This window comes from Coregonus clupeaformis, chromosome 1 (genome assembly GCF_020615455.1).
Source record: "Coregonus clupeaformis isolate EN_2021a chromosome 1, ASM2061545v1, whole genome shotgun sequence".
NCBI classification, from domain to species: Eukaryota; Metazoa; Chordata; class Actinopteri; order Salmoniformes; family Salmonidae; genus Coregonus; species Coregonus clupeaformis.
Window position 1 is genome coordinate 89,094,312 of NC_059192.1, and position 10,658 is coordinate 89,104,969.

Consider the following 10,658-nt stretch of genomic DNA (forward strand, 5'->3'; position numbering starts at 1 on the left):
CGGAATGAAATTCTAACACTGGTTTGCCCTTTTCTTCCATGAACTGTTCAATTTCTTCTCGTAAATCAAAGAAACGCCTCAGCACAGCACCTCGGCTTAACCATCTTACCTCAGTGTGGTATGGCAGGCCATAGATGTGGTCTTTCTCTCTGAGAAGGCTGTCAAACTGACGGTGATTCAGGCTTCTGGATCGGATGAAATTAACAGTTTGGATGACCACCTTCATGACGTTATCCATCTTTAATGACTTGCAACACAAAGCCTCCTGGTGCAAACAGTGAAAAGTCAAAAAATCACGTCCTCCATTTGCAGATTGCACTTTCTCTCTGAACTTTGTCACAACGCCTGCTGACAGCGCGGGACCAGTCCACTCCGACCCTGTCCAGCGCGCCGACGAGTGCGGTAAAAATATCAGCTGCTGTCGTTGTATCTGTCATCGGCACCAACTCCACGAACTCCTCGGTGACGGTCAATGTGTCATCAACTCCGCGGATGAAAATGGCCAGTTGTGCAACATCTGTAATGTCCGTGCTTTCATCAATTGCAACCGAAAACGCAATAAATGACTTTACTTTTTGCTTCAACTGGCTGTCCAAATCCACTGAAAGATCGGAAATCCTGTCTGCAACTGTGTTTCTTGTCAGGCTGATATTTGCAAAAGCCTGCCGCTTTTCAGGGCACACAATCTCCGCTGCCTTCATCATGCATGTTTTTACAAATTCACCCTCACTAAATGGTTTTGAAGCCACTGCGATTTCATTAGCAATGAGGTAGCTAGCTTTCACTGCAGCGTCACTGATGTCTCGGCTGTGAGTAAACACAGACTGCTGTTTCTTCAGACCCGCCAACAGTTCATTCACCTTCTCTCATCTCCGCTGTCCTTGAAAGTTGTCATATTTGTCGGCATGAAGACTCACATAGTGGCGACGAAGGTTATATTCTTTCAGCACTGCAACATGCTCTGAACACACCAAACATACAGCTTTCCCATTCAATTCCGTGAATAAATAGGATATTTTTTTCAAAATCATCTCGCGGGCCGGATTAAACCCGTTTGCGGGCCTGATCCGGCCCGCGGGCCGTACGTTTGACACCCCTGATCTAAATGTACAAAACATTAGGAACACCTGCTCTTTCAATGACAGACTGACCAGGTGAATCCAGGTGAAAGCTATGATCCCTTATTGATGCCACTTGTTAAATCCACTTCAAATCAGTGTAGATGAAGGGGAGGAGACAGGTTAAAGAAGGATTGTTAAGCCTTAAGACATGGATTGTGTAATGTGTGCCATTTAGAGGGTGACTGGGCAAGACAAAAGATTTTAAGTGCCTTTTGAACGGGTATGGTAGTAGGTGCCAGGCGCACCGGTTTGAGTGTGTCAAGAACAGCACCGCTGCTGGGTTTTTCACGCTCAACAGTTTCCCGTGTGTATCAAGAATGGTCCACTACTCAAAAGGACATCTAGCCAACTTGACACAACTGTGGGAAGCATTGGAGTCAACATGGGCCAGCATCCCTTTGGAACGCTTTCGACACCTTGTAGAGTCCATGTCCCGACGAATTGAGTCTGTTCTGAGGGCAAAAGGGGGGGTGCAACTCAATATTAGGAAGGTGTTCAATGATTTCTACATTTTTTTTTTACATTTTAGTCATTTAGCAGACGCTCTTATCCAGAGCGACTTACAGTTAGTGAGTGCATACATTATTTTTTTAAATTATTGTTTTCATACTGGCTCCCCGTGGGAATCGAACCCACAACCCTGGCGTTGCAAACGCCATGCTCTACCCTCATGTGGTACCCTTCCTGCAGGCTCATCCTGACATGACCCCCCAGCATGACAATGCCACCAGCCATACTACTCGTTCTGTGCGTGATTTCCTGCAAGACAGGAATGTCAGTGTTCTGCTATGGCCAGCGAAGAGCCCGGATCTCAATCCCATTGAGCACGTCTGGGACCTGTTGGGTCGGAGGGTGAGGGCTAGGGCCATTCCCCCCAGAAATGTCAGGGAACTTGCAGGTGCCTTGGTGGAAGTGTGGGGTAACATCTCACAGCAAGAACTGGCAAAGCTGGTGCAGTCCATGAGGAGGAGATGCACTGCAGTACTTAATGCAGCTGGTGGCCACACCAGATACTGACTGTTACTTTTGATTTTGACCCCCCCTTTGTTCTGGGACACATTATTCAATTTCTGTTAGTCACATGTCTATGGAACTTGTTCAGTTTATGTCTCAGTTGTTGAAGCTTGTTATGTTCATATAAATATTTACACATGTTAAGTTTGAAGGGAGTTTATCAAAATCTCTCTCTCTCTCTCTCTAGATGGGTAACGAGGAGCAGCAGGAGAAGTTGTTGAGGGATTGGCTGGACTGCTGTGTAACGGAGGGAGGCATGTTGACCGCCATGCAGAAGTCCTCCCGCCGACGCAACCACCCTCTGGTCACACAAATGGTGGAGAACTGGTTGGATGGATACCGACAGATCTGCCCCTGCGCCTCGCTCTCCGACGGGGAGGAGGAGGAGGATGAAGATGAGTGAAGGAAGGACACGGTGACAGACACAGGAGAGGGTGATAGAGGAGAATATGGATGGGACTCAAGACGACTAGCATCCTTCATACAGTACCATATGTCTCCTCACCTCAAGAGAATCAACGGTCTTCTGCTCTGCCATCTGAGGCTGTATCCAAAGCACATAGGGCTCTGGTCGAAAAGTAGTGCACTATATAGGGAATAGGTTGCCATTTGTGACGCAGACGGAGCGATCAATGGTCTTTCACTCTGCCATCTCAGAAGCACTGAAGAGAGGAGACTTGCTCTGGTTCTGAAAGAACTCTTGGAACACGTTCTAGAATCTCCCCAAACCATGACGACGACAACAAGGGGTGTGTTCGTAAATTCACTCTGGAGTGCGTTGTCAGATTGTCCGTTCGTAAACATTCAGAGCGTTCAGATTGCACACTGGATGGTCTCGCCAAGGAGTAGGGTTGATCCGAGCGTTCCACACAACGGCAGTCAAGCACCCAAGCTAGCTGGCTGAAGTTGGCTAGCTTGCTAGCTACTTCCAGACCCAAACGAGAGAACACCTCACTCTGACCATTTTCTCACCCTAGCAGAGCTGGTTAGGCTGTTTTCATGTTATCCAGAACGTTGGTGAGAAAAAAACTGTTTTTTTTGCCAATGTTTATTGACACCAGCGTTTGTAAATTCATCAGTTATTCTGCCCTCTGGCACACCGACGACAGTGATATGAAATGGGAGTAGATAGCCAGAGTGAATTTACCAACGCACCCAAGGACAGAATTTACGAACGCACCCAAGGACAGAATTTACGAACGCACCCAAGGACAGAATTTACGAACGCACCCAAGGACAGAATTTACGAACGCACCCAAGGACAGCGACTACAACAAGTAGCGACCCATATTATTTCAAATAAAGAACTCTAGTTGGTGAAATGTTAATCATCTTTTAAAATGTTTTGTTTTTCCTTTTCCCCAAAGTGTAATTATTTATCCATCATTGTAATAATGCATGTGTTGTATAAATGATGTACTAGGAAACAGAAAATAATATACCAGCATCGAAGTGGAAGACAGGAATCCTCATCACTACTATGGACATCTACATACCAAACAACATTACTTTACCATTTTTCTAAAGTTTTTTCCGCTACCTATTTTGTTATTGGGAATAATTGCCATTTTCAATCCCCTCCACCAGAGAGAAATAGCGGTGTATTTAGGAAGCTACAGTTATATTTAAGGAAACTTAAAGGAAGCTGCACTCATTAAAAAAAAAAACATGTTTAGAGGATTGTTGTTGCTGACAGAATTAGCTTAAAGCTAAAGCAGAGTTATTAAGGAGACTTTTGATCCCACAATGTGTGTATCTAGAAGGTAACAGGAAGAACATCTATTTTTCTGGATCATTTATCCCTTAAGCAAAATACTTTAAAAAGTTGGATGGTAAAACTATTTATTTGTTTAGGAGAGCGAGGGAGGCAGAGAGAGAGGGAGGGAGGCAGAGAGAGAGAGTGAGGGAGGCAGAGAGAGAGAGTGAGGGAGGCAGAGAGAGAGAGTGAGGGAGGCAGAGAGAGAGCGAGGGAGGCAGAGAGGGAGGGAGGGAGGCAGAGAGAGAGAGTGAGGGAGGCAGAGAGAGAGAGCGAGGGAGGCAGAGAGAGAGTGAGGGAGAGAGTGAGGGAGGCAGAGAGAGAGTGAGGGAGAGAGTGAGGGAGGCAGAGAGAGCGTGAGGGAGGCAGAGCGAGGGAGGCAGAGAGAGAGAGCGAGGGAGGCAGAGAGAGAGCGCGAGGGAGGCAGAGAGAGAGAGCGAGGGAGGCAGAGAGAGAGAGCGAGGGAGGCAGAGAGAGAGAGCGAGGGAGGCAGAGAGAGAGAGCGAGGGAGGCAGAGAGAGAGAGCGAGGGAGGCAGAGAGAGCGCGAGGGAGGGAGGCAGAGAGAGAGAGTGAGGGAGGCAGAGAGAGAGAGAGCGAGGGAGGCAGAGAGAGAGAGCGAGGGAGGCAGAGAGAGAGCGAGGGAGGCAGAGAGAGAGAGCGAGGGAGGGAGGCAGTGAGAAGTTGGATGGTACAACTATTTTGTTTAGGAGAGTGAGGGAGGCAGAGAGAGAGCAAGGGAGGCAGAGAGCGAGAGGGAGGCAGAGAGAGAGTTTTATAGAGGGGAGTATATTATATTTTATTCTGCTCTTTGTTTTTCTGTTTTTGTTTGATTATTTCCATCTTGAGAAGAATAATTTTATGTTGCACAAAAATACATTCACTTTCTGTGAGGAAAAAAGCTGTACAAGTTGAGTGCCATTTGTTAGTGTGTGATTGAATACGTCATCGATGTTAGGAGGTGGAGAGACGTCATGGATGTTAGGAGGTGGAGAGACGTCATGGATGTTAGGAGGTGGAGAGACATCATGGATGTTAGGAGGTGGAGAGACATCATGGATGTTAGGAGGTGGAGAGACGTCATGGATGTTAGGAGGTGGAGAGACGTCATGGATGTTAGGAGGTGGAGAGACGTCATGGATGTTAGGAGGTGGAGAGACGTCATCGATGTTAGGAGGTGGAGAGACATCATGGATGTTAGGAGGTGGAGAGACGTCATGGATGTTAGGAGGTGGAGAGACGTCATGGATGTTAGGAGGTGGAGAGACGTCATGGATGTTAGGAGGTGGAGAGACGTCATCGATGTTAGGAGGTGGAGAGACATCATCGATGTTAGGAGGTGGAGAGACATCATGGATGTTAGGAGGTGGAGAGACGTCATGGATGTTAGGAGGTGGAGAGACATCATGGATGTTAGGAGGTGGAGAGACGTCATGGATGTTAGGAGGTGGAGAGACGTCATGGATGTTAGGAGGTGGAGAGACATCATGGATGTTAGGAGGTGGAGAGACGTCATGGATGTTAGGAGGTGGAGAGACATCATGGATGTTAGGAGGTGGAGAGACATCATGGATGTTAGGAGGTGGAGAGACATCATGGATGTTAGGAGGTGGAGAGACATCATGGATGTTAGGAGGTGGAGAGACATCATGGATGTTAGGAGGTGGAGAGACATCATGGATGTTAGGAGGTGGAGAGACATCATGGATGTTAGGAGGTGGAGAGACATCATGGATGTTAGGAGGTGGAGAGACATCATGGATGTTAGGAGGTGGAGAGACATCATGGATGTTAGGAGGTGGAGAGACATCATGGATGTTAGGAGGTGGAGAGACATCATGGATGTTAGGAGGTGGAGAGACATCATGGATGTTAGGAGGTGGAGAGACATCATGGATGTTAGGAGGTGGAGAGACATCATGGATGTTAGGAGGTGGAGAGACATCATGGATGTTAGGAGGTGGAGAGACGTCATGGATGTTAGGAGGTGGAGAGACGTCATGGATGTTAGGAGGTGGAGAGACGTCATGGATGTTAGGAGGTGGAGAGACGTCATGGATGTTAGGAGGTGGAGAGACGTCATGGATGTTAGGAGGTGGAGAGACGTCATGGATGTTAGGAGGTGGAGAGACGTCATGGATGTTAGGAGGTGGAGAGACGTCATGGATGTTAGGAGGTGGAGAGACGTCATGGATGTTAGGAGGTGGAGAGACGTCATGGATGTTAGGAGGTGGAGAGACGTCATGGATGTTAGGAGGTGGAGAGACGTCATGGATGTTAGGAGGTGGAGAGACGTCATGGATGTTAGGAGGTGGAGAGACATCATGGATGTTAGGAGGTGGAGAGACGTCATGGATGTTAGGAGGTGGAGAGACGTCATGGATGTTAGGAGGTGGAGAGACGTCATGGATGTTAGGAGGTGGAGAGACGTCATGGATGTTAGGAGGTGGAGAGACGTCATGGATGTTAGGAGGTGGAGAGACGTCATGGATGTTAGGAGGTGGAGAGACGTCATGGATGTTAGGAGGTGGAGAGACATCATGGATGTTAGGAGGTGGAGAGACATCATGGATGTTAGGAGGTGGAGAGACGTCATGGATGTTAGGAGGTGGAGAGACATCATGGATGTTAGGAGGTGGAGAGACATCATGGATGTTAGGAGGTGGAGAGACATCATGGATGTTAGGAGGTGGAGAGACATCATGGATGTTAGGAGGTGGAGAGACATCATGGATGTTAGGAGGTGGAGAGACATCATGGATGTTAGGAGGTGGAGAGACATCATGGATGTTAGGAGGTGGAGAGACATCATGGATGTTAGGAGGTGGAGAGACATCATGGATGTTAGGAGGTGGAGAGACATCATGGATGTTAGGAGGTGGAGAGACGTCATGGATGTTAGGAGGTGGAGAGACATCATGGATGTTAGGAGGTGGAGAGACATCATGGATGTTAGGAGGTGGAGAGACATCATGGATGTTAGGAGGTGGAGAGACGTCATGGATGTTAGGAGGTGGAGAGACATCATGGATGTTAGGAGGTGGAGAGACGTCATGGATGTTAGGAGGTGGAGAGACATCATGGATGTTAGGAGGTGGAGAGACATCATGGATGTTAGGAGGTGGAGAGACATCATGGATGTTAGGAGGTGGAGAGACATCATGGATGTTAGGAGGTGGAGAGACATCATGGATGTTAGGAGGTGGAGAGACATCATGGATGTTAGGAGGTGGAGAGACATCATGGATGTTAGGAGGTGGAGAGACATCATGGATGTTAGGAGGTGGAGAGACATCATGGTGGGAGAAGAGGAGAATGCATAACAAACACTCAGCTTCTTTCCTAAAAGGATCCATTAACATTAAAGGGGCAGTTCACCCAAATTACACAATGACACATTGATTTGCCTGTCAGTAGTCTATGGAAAAGGTATGACAGCAATCCTGATTTGGTTTCATTTCCTGGCACTGTTTTAGCATTTTTGGCACAAATCCCATTCACGTCATGCTACCGATATTAGTGTTTTACCTGGCATCATGTCTAAATCATCCGAAAGCATCTCAAATGGATTGTGAAGCTCAACAAAGTCACTTATAGCAAAGATTTTCTATTCTATTGACAAGATAATCGAGTGGGAACATTTTAGTTGGTTTCTAGTAATCTCTCCTTCAGTAATCTTCCTCTTCTGAATTTATATGGCGGTTGGCAACCAACTTTTAGGTACATTACCTCCACCAACTGGACTGGAGTGTGGACCTCAGTTCAGCTTTCAATCACCCACGTGGGTAGATGCTCCTAAAAACCACTGTGATTATTATTTGACCCTTCTTGGTCATCTTGAAGAACGATCTGGCCTTAATGGCCATGTACTCTTATAATCTCCACACGGCACAGCCAGAAGAGGACTGGCCACCCCTCAGAGCCTGGTTCCTCTCTACCCAGTACAGCCAGAAGAGGACTGGCCATCCCTCAGAGCCTGGTTCCTCTCTACCCAGTACAGCCAGAAGAGGACTGGCCACCCCTCAGAGCCTGGTTCCTCTCTACCCAGTACAGCCAGGAGAGGACTGGCCACCCCTCAGAGCCTGGTTCCTCTGGTCTACCCAGTACAGCCAGAAGAGGACTGGCCACCCCTCAGAGCCTGGTTCCTCTCTACCCAGTACAGCCAGAAGAGGACTGGCCACCCCTCAGAGCCTGGTTCCTCTCTACCCAGTACAGCCAGTAGAGGACTGGCCACCCCTCAGAGCCTGGTTCCTCTCTACCCAGTACAGCCAGAAGAGGACTGGCCACCCCTCAGAGCCTGGTTCCTCTCTACCCAGTACAGCCAGAAGAGGACTGGCCACCCCTCAGAGCCTGGTTCCTCTCTACCCAGTACAGCCAGAAGAGGACTGGCCACCCCTCAGAGCCTGGTTCCTCTCTAGGTTTCTTCCTAGGTTCCTGCCTTTTCTAGGGAGTTTTTCCCTAGCCACCCTGTTTCTACATCTGCATATCTTGCTGTTTGGGGTTTTAGGCTGATGTAAAAAGAGCTTTATAAATACATTTGATTTGATTCATACCTTGTCCATGGACTGCTTACAGCAGGGGGCCCTTCCTCTTGTTCTCTATTGCTCCTCATGCATGCATGGGGGGATGCCGATGACATCAGAGGTCACCATGTCGTACTCCATGGAGTTTGCACTTGTCTAAACAACACTATTTTGCGCAAAACCTATTTTGTTTTACCTTTGTGTGTGTACAGTACTGTTCTAACACAGGGGATATTGTTTTTCTGCAGGAAAAGTTCAAAAATAGCTGGAGTGTGTCTTTAAAGGTTAGCAGCAATATCAGCACACGCCAGCTATTTCTGAATTTTGATTTTGATTTATTTCACCTTTATTTAACCAGGTAAGCCAGTTGAGAACAAGTTCTCATTTACAACTGCGACCTGGCCAAGATAAAGCAAAGCAGTGCGATTAAAAACAACAACACAGAGTTACATATGGGGTAAAACAAAACATAAAGTCAAAAATACAACAGAATATATATATATACAGTGTGTGCAAATGTAGCAAGTTATGGAGGTAAGGCAATAAATAGGCCATCGTGCAAAATAATTACAATTTAGTATTAACACTGGAATGATAGATGTGCAGAAGATGATGTGCAAATAGAGATACTGGGGTGCAAATGAGCAAAATAAATAACATGGGGATGAGGTAGTTGGGTGGGCTAATTACAGATGGGCTGTGTACAGGTGCAGTGATCGGTAAGGTGCTCAGACAACTGATGCTTAAAGTTAGTGAGGGAGATAAGTGTTTCCAGCTTCAGAGATTTTTGTAGTTCGTTCCAGTCATTGGCAGCAGAGAACTGGAAGGAATGGCGGCCAAAAGAGGTGTTTGCTTTGGGGATGACCAGTGAGCTATAAATGACATCGCCGAAGTCAAGGATCAGTAGGATAGTCAGTTTTACGAGGGCATGTTTAGCAGCATGAGTGAAGGAGGCTTTATTTGCGAAATAGGAAGCCGATTCTAGATGTAACTTTGGATTGGAGATTCTTAATGAGTCTGGAAGGAGAGTTTACAGTCTAACCAGACACCTAGGTATTTGTAGTTGTCCGACCCGCCGAGAGTAGTGATTCTAGTCGGGCGGGCGGGTGCAAGCAGCGTTCGATTGAAAAGCATGCATTTAGTTTTACTAGCGTTTAAGAGCAGTTGGAGGCCACGGAAGGAGTGCTGTATGGCATTGAAGCTCATTTGGAGGTTTGTTAAGTGTCCAATGAAGGGCCAGATGTATACATATAGGGTGACAGTGTTTCCTAGCCTCAGTGCAGTGGGTAGCTGGGAGGAGGCGCTCTTATTCTCCATGGACTTTACAGTGTCCCAAAACTTTTTGGAGTTAGTGCTACAGGATGCACATTTTTGTTTGAAAAAGCTAGCCTTTGCTTTCCTAACTGATTGTGTATATTGGTTCCTGACTTCCCTGAAAAGTTGCATATCGCAGAATCAACGGTGTCAACATATCAGCATCTCATCATTCTATTCTTTAAGTCAGAACTGAATGGTGACCCACCAGGCATGGTACACCAGTAATGAATGGCCGTGTTCCAGCGCATCCAATGGTGACCCACCAGGCATGGTACACCAGTAATGAATGGCCGTGTTCGAGCGCATCCAATGGTGACCCGCCAGGCATGGTACACCAGTAATGAATGGCCGTGTTCGAGCGCATCCAATGGTGACCCGCCAGGCATGGTACACCAGTAATGAATGGCCGCGTTCCAGCGCATCCAATGGTGACCCGCCAGGCATGGTACACCAGTAATGAATGGCCGTGTTCGAGCGCATCCAATGGTGACCCGCCAGGCATGGTACACCAGTAATGAATGGCCGTGTTCCAGCGCATCCAATGGTGACCCACCAGGCATGGTACACCAGTAATGAATGGCCGTGTTCCAGCGCATCCAATGGTGACCCACCAGGCATGGTACACCAGTAATGAATGGCCGTGTTCCAGCGCATCCAATGGTGACCCACCAGGCATGGTACACCAGTAATGAATGGCCGTGTTCCAGCGCATCAAATGGTGACCCACCAGGCATGGTACACCAGTAATGAATGGCCGTGTTCCAGCGCATCCAAACCGTGATGTAGCATGGGTACATTGTGACTTACTGATCTACAAATACTACTGAGTCGTTATTTCTGATCCCAGGTGATTTGTAGATCAGTCAGTCACCACTGGCCTTTTAAAGTCTGATGCAATGTGAAATGCGCCCGTTGATATGACTAGAAGA

The 10,658-nt window shown here is 47.5% G+C and overlaps 2 protein-coding genes across 2 annotated transcripts in view; one reads left to right on the forward strand and one right to left on the reverse strand.

Moving 5' to 3' along the window:
• Positions 1-2,580, forward strand: part of LOC121578291 (ubiquitin thioesterase ZRANB1) — a 41,679-nt gene extending 39,099 nt beyond the window's left edge. The window contains exon 9 of the mRNA XM_045223268.1: positions 2,323-2,580. Coding sequence (XP_045079203.1) covers positions 2,323-2,538 — 216 coding nt within the window. The 3' untranslated portion in view covers positions 2,539-2,580. The remainder of the gene's footprint in view (positions 1-2,322) is intronic.
• A 195-nt stretch (positions 2,581-2,775) lies between these two features.
• Positions 2,776-7,245, reverse strand: LOC121571786 (extensin-2-like). The gene is made up of 2 exons (XM_045221633.1): positions 4,834-7,245; positions 2,776-2,823 (listed from the first exon to the last, which is right to left on the reverse strand). The coding sequence occupies exons 1-2, from the start codon at positions 7,243-7,245 to the stop codon at positions 2,776-2,778; spliced, it is 2,460 nt and encodes an 819-aa protein (XP_045077568.1).
• Positions 7,246-10,658: the final 3,413 nt, after the last annotated feature.

Bases quoted from the DNA above. Each gene is read 5' to 3' on its own strand.
- LOC121571786 (XM_045221633.1), bottom strand. From the start codon at position 7,245: ATGGATCCTTTTAGGAAAGAAGCTGAGTGTTTGTTATGCATTCTCCTC. The intron at 2,824-4,833 runs GTATTCAATCAC...GAGTTCTTTCAG, and splicing joins CACCTCCTAACATCGATGAC to AACCAGAGCAAGTCTCCTCT.